The 22,309-nt window shown below is 52.3% G+C and overlaps 1 protein-coding gene across 2 annotated transcripts in view; it reads right to left on the reverse strand.

The window, feature by feature from the left end:
* Positions 1-22,309, reverse strand: part of LOC147110133 (Schwann cell myelin protein-like) — a 129,064-nt gene that overhangs the window by 103,452 nt on the left and 3,303 nt on the right. For both annotated transcript variants that reach the window (XM_086004066.1, XM_086004065.1), the window contains exons 2-4: positions 19,388-19,473; positions 14,233-14,601; positions 10,048-10,356 (exon numbers count right to left, since the gene is read on the reverse strand). In XM_086004066.1, coding sequence (XP_085860192.1) covers positions 10,048-10,356; positions 14,233-14,601; positions 19,388-19,436 — 727 coding nt within the window. In that variant the 5' untranslated portion in view covers positions 19,437-19,473. The remainder of the gene's footprint in view (positions 1-10,047; positions 10,357-14,232; positions 14,602-19,387; positions 19,474-22,309) is intronic.

Consider the following 22,309-nt stretch of genomic DNA (forward strand, 5'->3'; position numbering starts at 1 on the left):
CACCTTCTCCAATACCTCTATATCCTTTTGATAATATGGAGACCAGAAATGTGCACGGTGCTCCAAGTGTAGTCTAACCAAGGTATACGGAGACCAGAACTGTACACAGTGCTCCAAGTGCGGTCTAACCAAGGTATATGGACATCAGAACCGTACACAATGCTCCAAGTGTGGTCCAACTGAGATATATGTACACAAGAACTGTGCACGGAGCTCCACATGTGGCCTAACCAAGGTATAGGGACACCAGAACTGAGCACAGTGGTCCAAGTGTGGTATAACCAAGGTATATGGAGACCAGAACTGAGCACAGTGCTCCAAGTGTGGTCTAACCAAGGTATACGGAGACCAGAACTGTGCACAGGGCTCCAAGTGTGGTCTAACCAAGGTATATGGAGACCAGAACTCTGCACAGTGCTCCAAGTGTGGTCTAACCAAGGTATACGGAGACCAGAACTGAGCACAGTGCTCCAAGTGTGGTCTAACTAATGTATATGGACACTAGAACTGTGTACAGTGCTCCAAGTGTGGTCTAACCAAGGTATACGGAGACCAGAACTGTGTACAGTGCTCCAAGTGTGGTCTAACCAAGGTATATGGAGGCCAGAACTGTGCAGAGTGCTCCAAGTGCAGTCTAACCAAAATATATGGAGACCGGAACTGTGCACAGTGCACCAAGTGTGGTCTAATCCAGGTATATGGAGACCAGAACTGTGCACAGTGCTCCAAGTGTGGTCTAACCAAGGTATATGAAGACCAGAACTGTGCACGGTGCTCCAAGTGTGGTCTAACCAAGGTATATGGAGACCAGAACTGTGCACGGTGCTCCAAGTGTGGTCTAACCAAGGTATATGGAGACCAGAACTGTGCACAGTGCTCCAAGTGTGGTCTAACCAAGGTATATGAAGACCAGAACTGTGCACGGTGCTCCAAGTGTGGTCTAACCAAGGTATATGGAGACCAGAACTGTGCACGGTGCTCCAAGTGTGGTCTAACCAAGGTATATGGAGACCAGAACTGTGCACAGTGCTCCAAGTGTGGTCTAACCAAGGTATATGGAGACCTGAACTGTGCACAGTGCTCCAAGTGTGGTCTAACCAAGGTATATGGAGACCAGAACTGTGCACAGTGCTCCAGGTGCGGTCTAACCAAGGTATATGGAGACCTGAACTGTGCACAGTGCTCCAAGTGTGGTCTAACCAAGGTATATGAAGACCAGAACTGTGCACGGTGCTCCAAGTGTGGTCTAACCAAGGTATATGGAGACCAGAACTGAGCACAGTGCTCCAAGTGTGGTCTAACCAAGGTATATGGAGACCAGAACTGTACACAGTGCTCCAAGTGTGCTCTAACCAAGGTATACGGAGACCAGAACTGTGCACAGTGCTCCAAGTGTGGTCTAACCAAAGTATACGGAGACCAGAACTGTGCACAGTGCTCCAAGTGTGGTCTAACCAAGGTATACGGAGACCAGAATTGTACACAGCACTCCAAGTGTGGTCTAACTAAGGTATGTGGACATCAGAACTGTGCACAGTGCTCCAAGTGTAGTCTAACAGAGAAATATGGAGACAAGAACTCTGCACGGAGCTCCACATGTGGCCTAACTAAGGTATAGGGACACCAGAACTGAGCACAGTGCTCCAAGTGTGGCCTAACCAAGGAATATGGAGACCAGAACTATGCACAGTGCTCCAAGTGTGGTCTAACCAAGGTATACGGAGACCAGAACTGTGCACAGTGCTCCAAGTGTGGTCTAACCAATGTATATGTTGACCAGAACTGTGCACAGTGCTCCAAGTGTGGTCTAACCAAGGTATATGGAGACAAGAACTGTGCACAGTGCTCCAAGTTGTGGTCTAACCAAGGTATACGAAGACCAGAACTGTGCACCGTGCTCCAAGTGTGGTCTAACCAAGGTATATGGAGACCAGAAGTGTGCACAGTGCTCCAAGTGTGGTCTAACCAAGGTATGCGGAGACCAGAAGTGTGCACAGTGCTCCAAGTGTGGTCTAACCAATGTATATGGAGACCAGAACTATGCACAGTGCTCCAAGTGTGGTCTAACCAAGGTATATGGAGACCAGAACTGTGCACAGTGCTCCAAGTGTGGTCTAACCAAGGTATACGGAGACCAGAACTGTGCACAGGGCTCCAAGTGTGGTCTAACCAAGGTATATGGAGACCAGAACTCTGCACAGTGCTCCAAGTGTGGTCTAACCAAGGTATACGGAGACCAGAACTGAGCACAGTGCTCCAAGTGTGGTCTAACTAATGTATATGGACACTAGAACTGTGTACAGTGCTCCAAGTGTGGTCTAACCAAGGTATACGGAGACCAGAACTGTGTACAGTGCTCCAAGTGTGGTCTAACCAAGGTATATGGAGGGCAGAACTGTGCAGAGTGCTCCAAGTGCAGTCTAACCAAAATATATGGAGACCGGAACTGTGCACAGTGCACCAAGTGTGGTCTAATCCAGGTATATGGAGACCAGAACTGTGCACAGTGCTCCAAGTGTGGTCTAACCAAGGTATATGAAGACCAGAACTGTGCACGGTGCTCCAAGTGTGGTCTAACCAAGGTATATGGAGACCAGAACTGTGCACGGTGCTCCAAGTGTGGTCTAACCAAGGTATATGGAGACCAGAACTGTGCACAGTGCTCCAAGTGTGGTCTAACCAAGGTATATGAAGACCAGAACTGTGCACGGTGCTCCAAGTGTGGTCTAACCAAGGTATATGGAGACCAGAACTGTGCACGGTGCTCCAAGTGTGGTCTAACCAAGGTATATGGAGACCAGAACTGTGCACAGTGCTCCAAGTGTGGTCTAACCAAGGTATATGGAGACCTGAACTGTGCACAGTGCTCCAAGTGTGGTCTAACCAAGGTATATGGAGACCAGAACTGTGCACAGTGCTCCAGGTGCGGTCTAACCAAGGTATATGGAGACCTGAACTGTGCACAGTGCTCCAAGTGTGGTCTAACCAAGGTATATGAAGACCAGAACTGTGCACGGTGCTCCAAGTGTGGTCTAACCAAGGTATATGGAGACCAGAACTGAGCACAGTGCTCCAAGTGTGGTCTAACCAAGGTATATGGAGACCAGAACTGTACACAGTGCTCCAAGTGTGCTCTAACCAAGGTATACGGAGACCAGAACTGTGCACAGTGCTCCAAGTGTGGTCTAACCAAAGTATACGGAGACCAGAACTGTGCACAGTGCTCCAAGTGTGGTCTAACCAAGGTATACGGAGACCAGAATTGTACACAGCACTCCAAGTGTGGTCTAACTAAGGTATGTGGACATCAGAACTGTGCACAGTGCTCCAAGTGTAGTCTAACAGAGAAATATGGAGACAAGAACTCTGCACGGAGCTCCACATGTGGCCTAACTAAGGTATAGGGACACCAGAACTGAGCACAGTGCTCCAAGTGTGGCCTAACCAAGGAATATGGAGACCAGAACTATGCACAGTGCTCCAAGTGTGGTCTAACCAAGGTATACGGAGACCAGAACTGTGCACAGTGCTCCAAGTGTGGTCTAACCAATGTATATGTTGACCAGAACTGTGCACAGTGCTCCAAGTGTGGTCTAACCAAGGTATATGGAGACAAGAACTGTGCACAGTGCTCCAAGTTGTGGTCTAACCAAGGTATACGAAGACCAGAACTGTGCACCGTGCTCCAAGTGTGGTCTAACCAAGGTATATGGAGACCAGAAGTGTGCACAGTGCTCCAAGTGTGGTCTAACCAAGGTATGCGGAGACCAGAAGTGTGCACAGTGCTCCAAGTGTGGTCTAACCAATGTATATGGAGACCAGAACTATGCACAGTGCTCCAAGTGTGGTCTAACCAAGGTATATGGAGACCAGAACTGTGCACAGTGCTCCAAGTGTGGTCTAACCAAGGTATACGGAGACCAGAACTGTGCACAGGGCTCCAAGTGTGGTCTAACCAAGGTATATGGAGACCAGAACTCTGCACAGTGCTCCAAGTGTGGTCTAACCAAGGTATACGGAGACCAGAACTGAGCACAGTGCTCCAAGTGTGGTCTAACTAATGTATATGGACACTAGAACTGTGTACAGTGCTCCAAGTGTGGTCTAACCAAGGTATACGGAGACCAGAACTGTGTACAGTGCTCCAAGTGTGGTCTAACCAAGGTATATGGAGGCCAGAACTGTGCAGAGTGCTCCAAGTGCAGTCTAACCAAAATATATGGAGACCGGAACTGTGCACAGTGCACCAAGTGTGGTCTAATCCAGGTATATGGAGACCAGAACTGTGCACAGTGCTCCAAGTGTGGTCTAACCAAGGTATATGAAGACCAGAACTGTGCACGGTGCTCCAAGTGTGGTCTAACCAAGGTATATGGAGACCAGAACTGTGCACAGTGCTCCAAGTGTGGTCTAACCAAGGTATATGGAGACCAGAACTGTGCACAGTGCTCCAAGTGTAGTCTAACCAAGGTATATGGAGACCAGAACTGTGCACAGTGCTCCAAGTGTGGTCTAAGCAAGGTACATGGAGACCAGAACTGTGCACAGTGCTCCAAGTGTGGTCAAACCAAGGTATATGGAGACCAGAACTGTGCACAGTGCTCCAAGTGTGGTCTAACCAAGGTATATGGAGACCAGAACTGTGCACAGTGCTCCAAGTGTGGTCTAACCAATGTATATGGAGACAACAACTGTGCACAGTGCTCCAAGTGTGGTCTAACCAAGGTATACGGAGACCAGAACTGAGCACAGTGCTCCAAGTGTGCTCAAACCGAGGTATACGGAGAGCAAAACTGTGCACAGTGCTCCAAGTCTGGTCTAACTAATGTATACGGCGACCAGAACTTTGCACAGTGCTCCGAGTGTGGTCTAACCAAGGTATATGGAGACCAGAACTGTGTACAGTGCTCCAAGTGTTGTCTACCCAAGGTATACGGAGACCAGAAATGTGTACAGTGCTCCAAGTGTGGTCTAACCAAGGTATATGGAGACCAGAACTGTGCACAGTGCTCCAAGTGTGTTCTAACCAAGGTATACGGAGACCAGACCTGTGCACAGTGCTCCAAGTGTGGTCTAACCAATGTATATGGAGACCAGAACTGTGCACAGTGCTCCAAGTGTGGTCTAACCAAGGTATATGGAGACCAGAACTGTGCACAGTGCTCCAAGTGTGGTCTAACCAAGGTATACGGAGACCAGAACTGTGCACAGTGCTCCAAGTCTGGTCTAACTAATGTATACGGAGACCAGAACTGAGCACAGCGCTCCAAGTGTGGTCTAACCAAGGTATATGGAGACCAGAACTGAGCACAGTGCTCCAAGTGTGGTCTAACCAAGGTATACGGAGTTCAGAACTGTGCACAATGCTCCAAGTGTGGTCTAACCAATGTATATGGAGACCAGAACTGTGCACAGTGCTCCAAGTGTGGTCTAACCAAGGTTTATGGAGACCAGAACTGTGCACAGTGCTCCAAGTGTGGTCTAACCAAGGTATATGGAGACCAGAACTGTGCACAGTGCTCCAAGTGTGGTCTAACCAAGGTATATGGAGACCAGAACTGTGCACAGTGCTCCAAGTGTGGTCTAAGCAAGGTATATGGAGACCAGAACTGTGCACAGTGCTCCAAGTGTGGCCTAACCAAGGTATATGGAGACCAGAACTGTGCACAATGCTCCAAGTGTGGTCTAACCAAGGTATATGGAGACCAGAACTGTGCACAGTGCTCCAAGTGTGGTCTAACCAAGGTATATGTAGACCGGGACTGTGCACAGTGCTCCAAGTGTGGTCTAACCAAGGTATATGGAGACCAGAACTGTGCACAGTGCTCCAAGTGTGGTCTAACCAACGTATATGGAGACCAGAACTGTGCACGGTGCTCCAAGTGTGGTCTAACCCAGGTATATGGAGACCAGAACAGTGCACGGAGCTCCAAGTTTGGTCTAACCAAGGTATACGCACACCGGAACTGTGCACGGTGCTCCAAGTGTGGTCTATCCAAGGTATATGGAGACCAGAACTGTGCACGGTGCTCCAAGTGTGGTCTAACCAATGTAAATGGAGACCAGAACTGTGCACAATGCTCCAAGTGTGGTCTAACCTAGGTATACGGAGACCAGAACTGTGCACAGCGCTCCAAGTGTGGTCTAACCAAGGTATAAAGGGAATTACGAGGGTATGAGACGGGAATTGGGTAAGATTGATTGGGTGGTGTTTCTGGGGGGATTGACAGTGGAGAGACAATGGCAAGCATTCAAAGATAGAATGGAAGAATTCCAGAACATGTTTATACCGGTTTGGCATAAAAATAAACCTAAAAAGGTGACTCAACCGTGGATAACGAGGGAAATTAGGGACAGCATAAAATCAAAAAAAAGGGCATATCAACTGGCAAAAAAAAGCACCAGACCGGAAGATTGGGGGCAGTACAAGATACAGCAAAAGAGGACAAAGGGATTAATCAGGAAGGGGAAAATAGAATACGAAAGTAAACTTGCAGCAAACATAAAGACAGACTGCAAAAGCTTTTATCGGTATATCAGGAGGAAAAGACTGGTAAAATCCCAAGTCGGTCCCTTGCAGTCCGATTCGGGAGAATATATAATGGAGAATAAGGAAATGGCAGACCAATTAAACTCATACTTTGGTTCTGTATTCACAAAGGAGGACACAAATAACCTCCCAGGAATATCGGCAAACATAGGGACTAATGAGAGGGAGGAGCTGACAGAAATTAGTATCTCTAGGGATATGGTGTTGGGTAAGTTGAGGGGACTGAAGGCCGACAAATCCCCGGGGCCTGATAAACTACATCCTAGGGTACTTAAGGAGGTGGCCCTGGAGATAGCAGATGCTCTAAGGATCATCTTCCGGAACTCCATTGACTCGGGAACAGTACCCGTGGATTGGAGGGTAGCTAATGTTACCCCAATATTTAAAAAGGGGGGTAGAGAGAAAGCAGGGAATTATAGACCAGTAAGCCTTACATCGGTTGTGGGCAAAATGCTAGAGTCCATTATTAAGGATAAAATAGCGGAGCACTTGACAAATGGGGAAAGGATCGGACAGAGTCAACATGGATTTACAAAGGGTAAATCGTGTTTGACTAATCTGCTGGAATTTTTTGAGGAAGTAACTGGTAAAATAGATGGGGGAGAGCCAGTGGATGTGGTGTACCTTGACTTCCAGAAAGCCTTCGATAAGGTTCCACACAAAAGATTATCATGCAAAATTAAGGCTCATGGGATTGGGGGCAAAGTATTAACGTGGATAGAGAACTGGCTGGCGGATAGAAAACAGAGAGTTGGAATAAACGGCTCGTTTTCGGAGTGGCAGGCAGTGACCAGCGGGGTGCCGCAAGGATCTGTCCTGGGACCCCAGCTGTTCACAATATATATAAATGATCTGGATCAGGGAATTGGATGCAATATTTCCAAATTCGCTGACGACACTAAACTAGGAGGAGGGGTGGGCTCTGATGAGGATGTCAGGAGGCTACAGTGCGATTTGGACAGGTTGGGGGAATGGGCAGATACGTGGCAGATGCACTATAATGTGGATAAATGCGAGGTTATCCACTTTGGGGGTAAAAACAGGAGGGTAGATTATTATCTAAATGGCAATAGATTGGGAGATGGGGAAGTGCAGAGGGACCTGGGTGTTCTTGTGCACCAGTCACTGAAGGAGAGCATGCAGGTGCAACAGGCGATCAAGAAGGCAAATGGTATGTTGGCCTTCATATCAAGGGGGTTCGAGTATAGGAATAGGGATACCTTACTACAGCTGTACAAGGTGCTGGTGAGACCGCATCTGGAGTATTGTGTACAGTTTTGGTCGCCCCATCTGCGGAAGGATGTTCTTGCCATGGAGGGAGTGCAACGGCGATTCACCAGGCTGATACCTGGAATGGCGGGAATGACCTACGAAGAGAGATTAAATAGTTTGGGCTTGTACTCACTGGAGTTTAGAAGATTGAGAGGGGATCTCATCGAAACATATAAAATTATGGCAGGCCTGGACAGGCTGAATTCAGAGAGAATGTTTCCAATGGCCGGGGAGCACAGAACCAGGGGCCACAGTCTAAAAATAGCGGGCAAATCATTTAAAACAGAGATGAGGAAGAATTTCTTCACTCAAAGAGTGGTGAGCCTGTGGAATTCCCTGCCACAGAGGGCTGTGAAGGCTAATTCAATAAATATTTTCAAGAGAGAATTGGATATATTTCTGAAGGCTAAGGGGATTAAGGGTTACGGAGAAAAGGCGGGGACGGGGTACTGAACTGGTAAGATCAGCTATGATCTCAGACGAAGATCAGCCATGATCTCATTGAATGGCGGAGCAGGCTCGAAGGGCGAAATGGCCTACTCCTGTTCCTATCTCTATGTTTCTCTATGTTTCTATATGGAGACCAGAACTGTGCACGGTGCTCCAAGTGTGGTCTAACCAAGGTATATGGAGACCAGAACTGTGCACAGTGCTCCAAGTGTCGTCTAACCAAGGTATATGGAGACCAGAACTGTGCACGGTGCTCCAAGTGTGGTCTAACCAATGTATATGGAGACCAGAACTGTGCACAGTGCTCCAAGTGTGGTCTAACCAAGGTATATGGAGACCAGAACTGTGCACAATGCTCCAAGTGTGGTCTAACCAAGGTATATGGAGACCAGAACTGTGCACAGTGCTCCAAGTGTGGAGAACCAAGGTATACGGAGCCCGGGACTGTGCACAGTGCTCCAAGTGTGGTCTAACCAAGGTATATGGAGACCAGAACTGTGCACAGTGCTCCAAGTGTGGTCTAACCAAGGTATATGGGGACCAGAACTGTGCACAGTGCTCCAAGTGTGGTCTAACCAAGGTATATGGAGACCAGAACTGTGCACATTGCTCCAAGTGTAGTCTAACCAAGGTATATGGAGACCAGAACTGTGCACATTGCTCCAAGTGTAGTCTAACCAAGGTATATGGAGACCAGAACTTTGCACAGTGCTCCAAGTGTGGTCTAACCAAGGTATATGGAGACCGGGACTGTGCACAGTGCTCCAAGTGTGGTCTAACCACAGTTCTATATAAGTTTAACATAACTCCTTTCCTGAACCCGGATCTCCAACAACTCTCATTTATCCAGAGCCTTTAACGTAGTAAAACGTCCCAGGGTGCTTCACAGGAGCGATTATCAAACAAAATTGACCCCGAGCCACATCAGGAGATATTAGGACAGGTGACCAAAAGCTGGGTCAAAGAGGTCGGTTTTTAAGGAGCGTCTTAAAGGAGGAGAGAGAGGCGGAGAGGTTTAGGGAGGGAATTCCAGAGCTCGGGGCCCAGGCAGCTGAAGGCACGGCCGCCAATGGTGGAGCGATGGAAATCGGGGGATGGGCAAGAGGCCAGAATTGGAGGAGCGCAGAGATCTGGGAGGGTTGTAGGGGCTGGAGGAGGTTACAGAGATCTGGGAGGATTGTAGGGGCTAGAGGAGGTTACAGAGATAGGGAGGGTTGTAGGGGCTGGAGGAGGTTACAGAGATAGGGAGGGTTGTAGGGGCTGGAGGAGTTTACAAAGATAGGGAGGGTTGTAGGGGCTGGAGGAGGTTACACAGATAGGGAGGGTTGTAGGGGGCTGGAGGAATTTACAGAGATAGCGAGGGTTGTAGAGGCTGGAGGACGTTACAGAGATAGGGAGGGTTCTAGGGGGCTGTAGGAGGTTACAGAGATAGGGAAGGTTGTAGGGGCTGGAGGAGGTTACAGAGATAGGGAGAGTTCTCGGGGGCTGGAGGAAGTTACAGAGATAGGGAGGGTTGTAGGGGCTGGAGGAGGTTACAGAGATAGGGAGGTGTGTAGGGGCTGGAGGAGGTTACAGAGATAGGGAGGGTTCTAGGGGCTGGAGGAGGTTACAGAGATAGGGAGGGACACGGGGCAGTTTGGGATGAGTTGAGGGTGTAAGATTTTGAGGTCGGCCAGGAGAGCGGTGGAATAGTCAAGGCCGGAGGCGAGGAAAGTGCAGTCCATCGAGCGAGAGGCACAGCCCTCGGCGGGCGAGCACGGGTCGTCCTGACTCACATTTAACATCGAGAAGCAGGGTCTGCCAAGACTCAGCGCTGGCGATTGGGTATCGGGCTCTACACCCCACTCGTTTACCCTCGTCTTTGAGCGAGGCAACGAAGGTCAGAGAGGTGGAAAAGAGCGAGGTGGAATTGTCCCTCTCTGTCAGGGTGATGGGGGAGGTGGAACTGTTTAGAACAGTGACGTTGATCCAGCTCAGATTAGGCCCTGAACCTCCACAGGTGTCGACAAAGGTGCAGGTCAGTGTCGTTGTTCTGCTGTCGATAATTTCCGAAGAGTAGGATATGTTGGGTTTCCGTTCCAGATCTGTGGGGGTAAGGAAAGCAGGTTTAGTGTCATAGGAACAGGAGGAGGTCCATTCAGCCCCTCGAGCCTGTTACACAGGACCAGGAGGAGGCCCATTCAGCCCCTCGAGCCTGTTACACAGGAACAGGAGGAGGTCCATTTCGCCGCTCGAGCCTGTTATAGAGGAACAGGAGGAGGGCCATTCAGCCCCTCGAGCCTGTTACACAGGAACAGGAGGAGGCCCATTCAGCCCCTCGAGCCTGTTACACAGGAACAGGAGGAGGGCCACTCAGCCCCTCGAGCCTGTTACACAGGAACAGGAGGAGGCCCATTCAGACACTCGATCCTGTTACACAGGAACAGGAGGAGGCCCATTCAGCCCCCTCGAGCCTGTTACACAGGAACAGGAGGAGGGCCACTCAGCCCCTCGAGCCTGTTACACAGGAACAGGAGGAGGCCCATTCAGACCCTCGAGCCTGTTACACAGGAACAGGAGGAGGCTCATTCAGCCCCTTCGAGCCTGTTACACAGGAACAGGAGGAGGCCCATTCAGCCCCTCGAGCCTGTTACACAGGAACAGGAGGATGCCCATTCAGCCCCTCGAGCCTGTTACACAGGAACAGGAGGAGGCCCATTCAGCTCCTCGAGCCTGTTACACAGGAACAGGAGGAGGCCCATTCAGCCCCTTCGAGCCTGTTAGACAGGAACAGGAGGAGGTCCATTCAGCCGCTCGAGCCTGTTACACAGGAACAGGAGGATGCCCATTCAGCCCCTCGAGCCTGTTACACAGGAACAGGAGGAGGCCCATTCAGCCCCTCGAGCCTGTTACACAGGAACAGGAGGAGACCCATTCAGCCCCTCGAGCCTGTTACACAGGAACAGGAGGAGGCCCATTCAGGCCCTCGAGCCGGTTACACAGGAACAGAAGGAGGCCCATTCAGCCCCTCGAGCCTGTTACGGGAACAGGAGGAGGCCCATTCAGCACCTCAAGCCTGTTACAGGAACAGGAGGAGGTCCATGCAGGGAGCTTGACTCTGTATCTAACCCCGTGCTGCACCTGCCCTGGGAGTGTTTGATGGGAACAATGTAGAGGGAGCTTTACTCTGCACCTAACCCCGTGCTGTACCTGCCGTGGGAGTGTTTGATGGAACAGTGTAGAGGGAGCTTTACTCTGTATCTAACCCGTGGTGTATCTGTCCTGGGAGTGTTTGATGGGGCAGTGTAGAGGTAGCTTTACTCTGTATCTGACCCGTGCTGTACCTGCCCTGAGAGTGTTTGATGGGACAGTGTAGAGCGAGCTTTACTCTGTATCTAACCCGTGCTGTACCTACACTGGGAGTGTTTGATGGGATAGTGTAGAGGGAGCTTTACTCTGTATCTAACCCGTGCTGTACCTGCACTGGGAGTGTTTGATGAAACAGTATAGAGGGAGCTTTACTCTGTATCTAACCCGTGCTGTACCTGCCCTGGGAGTGTTTGATGGGACACTGTAGAGTGAGCTTTACACTGTATCTAACCCCATGCTGTACCTGCCCTGGGAGTGTTTGATGGAACAGTGTAGAGGAAGCTTTACTCTGTGTCTGACCCGTGCTGTACCTGCCCTGAGAGTGTTTGATGGGACAGTGTAGAGGGAGCTTTACTCTGTGTCTGACCCGTGCTGTACCTGCCCTGGGAGTGTTTGATGGAACAGTGTAGAGGAAGCATTACTCTGTGTCTGACCCGTGCTGTACCTGCCCTGAGAGTGTTTGATGGGACACTGTAGAGTGAGCTTTACTCTGTATCTAACCTCATGCTGTATCTGCCCTGGGAGTGTTTGATGGGGCAGTGTAGAGGGAGCTTTACTCTGTGTCTGACCCGTGCTGTACCTGCCCTGAGAGTGTTTGATGGGACAGTGTAGAGGGAGCTTTACTCTGTATCTAACCCGTGCTGTACCTGCCCTGGGAGTGTTTGATGGGACAGTGTAGAGGGAGCTTTACTCTGTCTCTAACCCGTGCTGTACCTGCCCTGAGAGTGTTTGATGGGGCAGTGTAGAGGGAGCTTTACTCTGTATCGAACCCCGTGCTGTACCTGCACTGGGAGTGTTTGATGGGACAGTGTAGAGGCAGCTTTACTCTGTATCTAACCCGTGCTGTACCTGCACTGGGAGTGTTTGATGGAACAGTATAGAGGGAGATTTACTCTGTATCTAACCCGTGCTGTACCTGCCCTGGGAGTGTTTGATGGAACAGTATAGAGGCAGCTTTACTCTGTATCTAACCCGTGCTGTACCTGCACTGGGAGTGTTTGATGAAGCAGTGTAGAGGGAGATTTACTCTGTATCTAACCCGTGCTGTACCTGCCCTGGGAGTGTTTGATGGGACAGTGTAGAGGGAGCTTTACTCTGTATCTAACCCGTGCTGTACCTGCCCTGGGAGTGTTTGATGGGACAGTGTAGAGGGAGCTTTACTCTGTATCTAACCCCGTGCTGTACCTGCCCTGGGAGTGTTTGATGGAACAGTGTAGAGGGAGCTTTACTCTGTATCTAACCCGTGGTGTACCTGTCCAGGGACTGTTTGATGGGGCAGTGTTGAGGCAGCTTTACTCTGTATCTGACCCGTGCTGTACCTGCCCTGGGAGTGTTTGATGGGACAGTGTAGAGGGAGCTTTACTCTGTATCTAACCCGTGCTGTACCTGCCCTGGGAGTGTTTGATGGAACAGTGTAGAGGGAGCTTTACTCTGTATCTAACCCGTGGTGTACCTGTCCAGGGACTGTTTGATGGGGCATTGTTGAGGCAGCTTTACTCTATATCTGACCCGTGCTGTACCTGCCCTGGGAGTGTTTGATTGGACAGTGTAGAGTGAGCTTTACTCTATCTAACCCCGTGCTGTACCTGCTCTGGGAGTGTTTGATGGGACAGTGTAGAGGGAGCTTTACTCTGTATCTAACCCGTGCTGTACCTGCCCTGGGACTGTTTGATGGCACAGTGTAGAGGCAGCTTTACTCTGTATCTAACCCGTGCTGTACCTGCCCTGGGACTGTTTGATGGCACAGTGTAGAGGCAGCTTTACTCTGTATCTAACCCGTGCTGTACCTGCCCTGGGAGTGTTTGATTGGACAGTGTAGAGTGAGCTTTACTCTATCTAACCCCGTGCTGTACCTGCTCTGGGAGTGTTTGATGGGGCAGTGTAGAGGGAGCTTTACTCTGTATCTAACCCGTGCTGTACCTGCCCTGGGAGTGTTTGATGGGGCAGTGTAGAGGGAGCTTTACTCTGTATCTAACCCCGTGCTGTACCTGCACTGGGAGTGTTTGATGGAACAGTGTAGAGGGAGCTTTACTCTGTATCTAACCCGTGCTGTATCTGCCCTGGGAGTGTTTGATGGGACAGTGTAGAGGGAGCTTTACTTTGTATCTAACCCGTGCTGTACCTGCCCTGGGAGTGTTTGATGGGACAGTGTAGAGGGAGCTTTACTCTGTATCTAACCCGTGCTGTACCTGCCCTGGGAGTGTTTGATTGGACAGTGTAGAGGGAGCTTTGCTCTGTATCTAACCCGTGCTGTACCTGCCCTGGGATTGTTTGCTGGGACAGTGTAGAGGGAGCTTTACTCTGTATCTAACCCGTGCTGTACCTGCCCTGGGAGTGTTTGATGGGACAGTGTAGAGGGAGCTTTACTCTGTATCTAACCCGTGCTGTACCTGCCCTGGGAGTGTTTGATGGGACAGTGCAGAGGGAGCTTAAGTCTGTATCTAACCCGTGCTGTACCTGCCCTGGGAGTGTTTGATGGGACAGTGTAGAGGGAGCTTTACTCTGTATCTAACCTGAGCTCTGCTAGAGTGCCTCTAATGAGAAAGTGATCCAATCCCGGCTTTGGGATCCCTTAATCGGACGAGAATAAAATTAATTCGAATCAAACTGACCTGAAATTGTCAGATTAATGGGTGGGTATTCGTAAGTGTAATTAACCGTAGCATCCTCAATGCTGAATTGGTAAGTTCCATTGTCACTATCTCTGATGTCGTTTATGATCAGGGAGCAATCCAGATCGGAGAGGTTGCCGGACAGTCGAGTCCGAGATCGGTAATCCTGGTTTACCATGCTTAGGTTCGTGTGGTAAACCGTGGCCTCCGTGGAGAGTTGAAAGTCTTTGTACCATATGCCCACGAACCCCGTTGGGTCCGGAGCCTCTGAAGACGTGTAGTTACAAGGGATGAGGACGCACAGGCCCCTCTGCGCTGTAAGGCGACTCGGGATCTGCTGCGTCCAGTTCGAACTGTTCGAAAGCACGCCTGTGGGGCACAATGAAACGCAGGTTCGTGTCACCATGCGATAAATTCATCTCTTTCCGATGGAATGGAAGGAGCACCGAGAGACTTGCATTTCCGTCGCGCCTTTCCCCACCTCAGGACATCCCAAAGCGCTTCACAGCTAAGGAAGGACTTTTTTTTTGAAGTGTGGTCACCGATGTAATTTAGGAAAAGTGGCAGGCGATTTGCGCACAGCAAGCTCTCATGAACTTCAATGTGATAAATGACCAGATCATCTGATTTTAGTGATGGTGGTTGAGGGATAATGTACTGAGGGAGCGCCGCACTGTCGGAGGGGCAGTACTGAGGGAGCGTCGCACTGTCGGAGGGGCAGTACTGAGGGAGCGCCGCACTGTCGGAGGGGCAGTACTGAGGGAGCGCCGCACTGTCGGAGGGGCAGTACTGAGGGAGTGCCGCCCTGTCGGAGGGGCTGTACTGAGGGAGCGCCGCACTGTCGGAGGGGCAGTACTGAGGGAGTGCCGCACTGTCGGAGGGGCTGTACTGAGGGAGCGCCGCACTGTCGGAGGGGCAGTACTGAGGGAGCGCCGCACTGTCGGAGGGGCAGTACTGATGGAGCGCCGCACTTCGGAGGGGCAGTATTGAGGGAGCGCCGCACTGTCGGAGGGGCAGTACTGAGGAAGCGCCGCACTGTCGGAGGGGCAGTACTGAGGGAGCGCCGCACTGTCGGAGGGGCGGTACTGAGGGAGCGCCGCACTGTCGGAGCGGCAGTACTGAGGGAGCGCCGCACTGTCGGAGGGGCAGTACTGAGGGAGCGCCGCACTGTCGGACGGGCAGTACTGAGGAAGCGCCGCACTGTCGGAGGGGCAGTACTGAGGGAGTGCTGCACTGTCGGAGGGGCGGTACTGAGGGAGCGCCGCACTGTCGGAGGGGCAGTACTGAGGGAGCGCTGCACTGTCGGAGCGGAAGTACTGAGGGAGCGCCGCACTGTCGGAGGGGCGGTACTGAGCGAGTGCCGCACTGTCGGAGGGGCGGTACTGAGGGAGCGCCGCACTGTCGGAGGGGCAGTACTGAGTGAGCACTGCACTGTCGGAGGGGAAGTACTGAGGGAGCGCCGCACTGTCGGAGGGGCGGTACTGAGGGAGCGCCACACTGTCGGAGGGGCGGTACTGAGGGAGCGCCGCACTGTCGGAGGGACAGTACTGAGGGAGCGCCGCACTGTCGGAGGGGCAGTACTGAGGGAGCGCCGCACTGTCGGAGGGGCAGTACTGAGGGAGCGCCGCACTGTCGGAGGGGCAGTACTGAGGGAGCGCCGCACTGTCGGAGGGGCGGTACTGAGGGAGCGCCGCAGTGTCAGAGGGACAGTACTGAGGGAGTGCCGCACTGTCGGAGGGGCAGTACTGAGGGAGCGCTGCACTGTCGGAGGGGCAGTACTGAGGGAGTGCCGCACTGTTGGAGGGGCAGTACTGAGGGAGCGCTGCACTGTCAGAGGGGCAGTACTGAGGGAGCGCTGCACTGTCAGAGGGGCAGTACTGAGGGAGCGCCGCACTGTCGGAGGGGCAGTACTGAGGGAGCGCTGCACTGTCAGAGATGCCGCCTTTTGGATGAGAATTTAAACCGAGGCTCCGTCTGCCCTCTCAGGTGGATGTAAAAGATCCCACGGCCTCTATTGGAAGAAGCGCCTGTGCCGGCTCTCTGTCGAGCAATCCAGTCAGTCCCATTCCCCGCTCTATCCCCATAGCCCTGCAAGTTTATTTCCCTCAAGTGCCTATCCAGTCTCCCCTTGAAAACATCGAGTGTCTCCGCTTCCACCACTTCAGTCGGCAGCGAGTTCCAGGTCCTCACCACTCGCTGCGTAAAAAAGTTTTTCCTCACGTCCCCCCTGTATCTCTTGCCCAAAACCTTAAATCTGTGTCCCCTAGTCCTTGTACCATCAACTAGTGGGAACAGCCTTTCCCCGTCTAGCCTATCCAAACCCGCCATAATCTTGTACACCTCGATCAAATCACCCCTCAACCTCCTTTGCTCTAATGAAAACAAATCCAGCTTCTCCAACCTGTCCTTGTAGCTAAGATCCCCCATCCCCGGAACCATTCTGGTAAATCTCCTCTGCACCCTCTCAAGGGCTTTCACATCCTTCCTAAAGTGTGGTGACCAGAACTGGACGCAACACTCCAGTTGTGGCCTAACCAGCGCTTTATAAAGGTTCAGCATAACTTCTCTACTTTTGTACTCAATACCTCTATTTATGAAGCCCAAGATCCCATATGCTTTGTTAACCACTCTCTCAATATGTCCTGCTACCTTCAGGGACCCATGCACATTAACTCCCAGGACCCTCTGTCCCTTCACACTCTTTAAAACTGTGCCATTAAGTGTATATTGCCTCTCCCTGTTCCTTCTGCCAAAATGCATCACCTCACACTTCTCTGCACTAAATTCCATCTGCCACTTGTCTGCCCATTCTGCTAGCCTTTCTATGTCCTGTTGCAGTCGATTGGTATCCTCACTGTTTGCCACAACCCCAAGTTTGGTTTCATCGGCATATTTAGAAATTCTACGCTCTATTCCAATATCCAGGTCATTTAAATATATATCAAAAAAAGCAGTGGCCCCAGCACTGACCCTTGGGGAACACCACTGTCTACCATCCTCCAGTCTGAAAAACAGCCATTTACCACAACTCACTGTTTTCTGTCCTGAAGCCAATTCCTTATCTAAGCTGCCACTGACCCACCTATTCCGTGAGCCTCAATTGTTAACCAGCCTTCTATGTGGTACTTTGTTAAACGCCTTCCTAAAATCCATGTAGACAACATCCATTGCATTCCCTTCATCAATCCTCTCTGTTACTTCATCAAAAAATTCAATTAGATTAGTCAAACACGATCTGCCTTTTACAAACCCGTGTTGGCGCTCCTTAATTAGCTTAAACCTCTCCAAGTGCCCATACATTTTTTCCTTGATTATTGTTTCTAAAACTTCACCCACCACTGATGTTAAACTGACCGGCCTGTAGTTACTAGGATTGTCCTTACAGCCTTTCTTCAACAGTGGTGTCACATTTGCCACTTTCCAATCCTCAGGCACCTCCCCGCATCTAGGGAAGATTGGAAAATGATGGCAAGCCCTTCACACTATCTCCTCCTCCAATTCCCTTAGCAACCTGGGATGCAAGCCATCTGAACCAGGCGACTTATCCACTCTAAGCATACCCAGCATTTCTAGTACATACCCAGCCTTTCTCGTTCTCCCCGGTGTCCTGGGGCCAATATGTATCACTCAGTCAACATCATTCATACAGGTTATCTGGTCATTATCACATCGCTGTTGGTGGGATCTTGCTGTGTGCACGTTGGGACGTCCTGAGGTCGTGAAAGACGTTATATGAATCATTCTTTCTCTCATTCTTTCTCTCTCGTTACTTCCCTCCTTTTGCCATCAGGCCCGACCTTGATAAGGGATTTCCCGGCAGGCGTTCATAGCATTACAGAATCATAGAATGGTTACAGCACAGGAGGAGGCCATTCGGCCCCTCGAGCCCGTGCCGGCTCTCTGCAAGGGCACTTCAGCTAGTCCCACTCCCCCGCCCTTTCCCCGTAGCCCTGCGAATTTCTTTCCTTCAGGTACTTATCCAATTCCCTTTTGAAAGCCACGATTGAATCTGCCTCCACCAACCTCTCAGGCAGTGCATCCAGTGCACTCGCTGCATAAAAATGTTTTTCCTCATGTCGCCTTTGGTTGTTCTGCCAATCACCTTAAATCTGTGTCCTCTGGTTCTCGACCCTTCCGCCAATGGGAACAGTTTCTCTCTATCTACTCTGTCCAGACCCCTCATGATTTTGAACACCTCGATCAAATCTCCACCCAATCTTCTTTGCTCTAAGGAGAACAACCCCAGCTTCTCCAGTCTATCCACGTAACTGAAGTCCCTCAACCCTGGGACCATTCTGGTCAATCTCCCCTTAACCTTCTCTGCTCTAAGGAGAACAACCCCAGCTTCTCCAGTCTCTCCACATCACTGAAGTCCCTCATCCCTGGGACCATTCTGGTCAATCTCCCCTTAACCTTCTCTGCTCCAAGGAGAACAACCCCAGCTTCTCCAGTCTCTCCACATCACTGAAGTCCCTCATCCCTGGCACCATTCTGGTCAATCTCCTCCTTAACCTTCTCTGCTCTAAGGAAAACAACCCCAGCTTCTCCAGTCTCTTAACATCACTGAAGTCCCTCATCCCTGGGACCATTCTGGTCAATCTCCCCTTAACCTTCTCTGCTCTAAGGAGAACAACCCCAGCTTCTCCAGTCTCTCTACATCACTGAAGTCCCTCATCCCTGGGACCATTCTGATCAATCTCCCCTTAACCTTCTCTGCTCTAAGGAGAACAACCCCAGCTTCTCCAGCCTCTCTACATCACTGAAGTCCCTCATCCCTGGGACCATTCTGGTCAATCTCCCCTTAACCTTCTCTGCTCTAAGGAGAACAACCCCAGCTTCTCCAGTCTCTCCACATCACTGAAGTCCCTCATCCCTGGTACCATTCTGGTCAATCTCCCCTTAACCTTCTCTGCTCCAAGGAGAACAACCCCAGCTTCTCCAGTCTCTCCACGTCACTGAAGTCCCTCATCCCTGGGACCATTCTGGTAAATCTTTTCTGCGCACTCTCTAAGGCCTTCACATCCTTCCTAAAGTGGGGTGCCCAGAATTGGACGTTAACCTGCCTTTCCTCTTTCAGGTAGTGACAGGCCCGCTCTGTGGGTTTAATTCGGATTTCCCCATCCACTGTCTCTGGTTAATAAGGCCCTGTTCGTACCTTGAACCAGAGCGGCAATTGAGAGCACGGCGATCACTGGGCCAGTCATGTTCAGAGACCAGTTTCACAGCAAATCAGTCGCGGATCTGAAAAATAAACCCCCAGGGTAAACTTCAACATCAACATCGACCACTTGCACTTAGATAGCGCCTTTATCGTAGTGAAATGTACCAGGGTGCTTCACAGGAGCGATTATCAAACAAAATATGTCACCGACCCACATCAGGAGATATTAGGGCAGGCGACCAAAAGCTTGGTCAAATAGGGAGGTGTTAAGGAGCGTCTTAAAGGAGGAGGGAGAGGCGGAGAGGTTTAGGGAGGGAATTCCAGAGCTCGCGGCCCAGGCGGCTGAAGACACGGCCGCCAATGGTGGAGCGATGGAAATCGGGGGATGCGCAAGAGGCCAGAATTGGAGGAGCGCAGAGATCTGGGAAGGTTGTAGGGGCTGGAGGAGGTTACAGAGCTAGGGAGGGTTGTAGGGGCTGGAGGAGGTTACAGAGACAGGGAGGGTTGTAGGGGCTGGAGGAGGTTACAGAGATAGGGAGAGTTGTAGGGGCTGGAGGAGGTTACAGAGATAGGGAGGGTTGTAGGGGCTGGAGGAGGTTACAGAGATAGGGAGGGTTGTAGGGGGCTGGAGGAGGTTACAGAGATAGGGAGGGTTGTAGGGGCCGGAGGAGGTTACAGAGATAGGGAGGGTTGTAGGGGCTGGAGGAGGTTACAGAGATAGGGAGGGTTGTAGGGGCTGGAGGAGGTAAAAGAGATAGGGAGGGTTGTAGGGGCAGGAGGAGGTTACAGAGATAGGGAGGGTTGTAGGGCTGGAGGAGGTTACAGAAATAGGGAGAGTTGGGGCTGGAGGAGGTTACAGAGATAGGGGAGTTGTAGGGGCTGGAGGAGGTTACAGAGATAGGGAGGGTTGTAGGGCTGGAGGAGGTTACAAAAATAGGGAGAGTTGGGGCTGGAGGAGGTTACAGAGATAGGGGGGTTGTAGGGGCTGGAGGAGGTTACAGAGATAGGGAGGGTTGTAGGGGCTGGAGGAGGTTACAGAGATAGGGAGGGTTGTAGGGGCTGGAGGAGGTTACAGAGATAGGGAGGTTTGTAGGGGCTGGAGGAGTTTACAGAGATAGGGAGGGTTGTAGGGGGCTGGAGGAGGTTACAGAGATAGGGAGGGTTGTAGGGGCTGGAGGAGGTTACAGAGATAGGGAGGGTTGTAGGGGCTGGAGGAGGTTACAGAGATAGGGAGGGTTGTCGGGGCTGGAGGAGGTTACAGAAATAGGGAGAGTTGGGGCTGGAGGAGGTTACAGAGATAGGGGGGTTGTAGGGGCTGGGGGAGGTTACAGAGATAGGGAGGGTTGTAGGGGCTGGAGGAGTTTACAGAGATAGGGAGGGTTGTAGGGGCTGGAGGCGGTTACAGAGATAGGGAGCGTTGTAGGGGCTGGAGGAGGTTACAGAGATAGGGAGCGTTGTAGGGGCTGGAGGAGGTTACAGAGATAGGGAGGGTGGCGAACTGGCCCTGGAGGGATTTGAACTGAGGCGTTGCCGGATTGGGAGCCAATGAAGGTCAGCGAGCGACAGTGGGTGATGGGTGAACGGGACTCGGTGAGAGTTAGGACACGGGGCAATGCTGCCCCTCCGAGAGTGCAGCGCTCCCTCAGTAGTGCCCCTCTGACAGTGCGGCGCTCCCTCAATACTGCCCCTCTGACAGTGCGGCGCTCCCTCAGTACTGCCCCTCCGACAGTGCGGCGTTCCCTCAGTACTGCCCCTCCGACAGTGCGGCGCTCCCTCAGTACTGCCCCTCCGACAGTGCGGCGCTCCCTCAGCACTGCCCCTCCGACAGTGCAGCGCTCCCTCAGTACTGCCCCTCCGACAGTGCGTCACTCCCTCACCACTGCCCCTCCGACAGTGCGGCGCTCCCTCAGCACTGCCCCTCCGACAGTGTGGCACTCCCTCAGCACTGCCCCTCCGACAGTGCGGCGCTCCCTCAGCACTGCCCCTCTTATAGTGCAGCGCTCCCTCGGTACTGCCCCTCCGACAGTGCGGCGCTCCCTCAGTACTGCCCCTCCGACAGTGCGGCGCTCCCTCAGTACTGCCCCTCCGACAGTGCAGCGCTCCCTCAGTACTGCCCCTCCGACAGTGCAGCGCTCCCTCAGTACTGCCCCTCCGACAGTGCGGCGCTCCCTCAGCACTGCCCCTCCGACAGTGCGGCATTCCCTCAGTACTGCCCCTCCGACAGTGCGGCGCTCCCTCAGTGCTGCCCCTCCGACAGTGCGGCGCTCCCTCAGCACTGCCCCTCCGACAGTGCGGCGATCCCTCAGTACTGCCCCTCCTACAGTGCAGCGCTCCCTCAGTACCGCCCCTCCGACAGTGCGGCGCTCCCTCAGCACTGCCCCTCCGACAGTGCGGCGCTCCCTCAGTACTGCCCCTCCGACAGTACGGCGCTCCCTCAGTACTGCCCCTCCGACAGTGCGGCACTGCCTCAGTACTGCCCCTCCGACAGTGCGGCGCTGCCTCAGTACTGCCCCTCCGACAGTGCGGCGCTCCCTCAGCACTGCCCCTCCGACAGTGCGGCGCTCCCTCAGTACTGCCCCTCCGACAGTGCGGCACTGCCTCAGTACTGCCCCTCCGACAGTGCGGCGCTCCCTCAGTACTGCCCCTCCGACAGTGCGGCACTCCCCCAGTACTGCCCCTCCGACAGTGCGGCGCTCCCTCAGTACTGCCCCTCCGACAGTGCGGCGCTCCCTCAGTACTGCCCCTCCGACAGTGCGGCGCTCCCTCAGTACTGCCCCTCCGACAGTGCGGCACTCCCTCAGTACTGCCCCTCCGACAGTGCGGCGCTCCCTCAGTACTGCCCCTCCGACAGTGCGGCGCTCCCTCAGTACTGACCCTCCGACAGTGCGGCGCTCCCTCAGTACTGCCCCTCGACAG

This window comes from Somniosus microcephalus, chromosome 12 (genome assembly GCF_052327205.1).
Source record: "Somniosus microcephalus isolate GS21.2 chromosome 12, FLI_Smic_1.0, whole genome shotgun sequence".
NCBI classification, from domain to species: domain Eukaryota; kingdom Metazoa; phylum Chordata; class Chondrichthyes; order Squaliformes; family Somniosidae; genus Somniosus; species Somniosus microcephalus.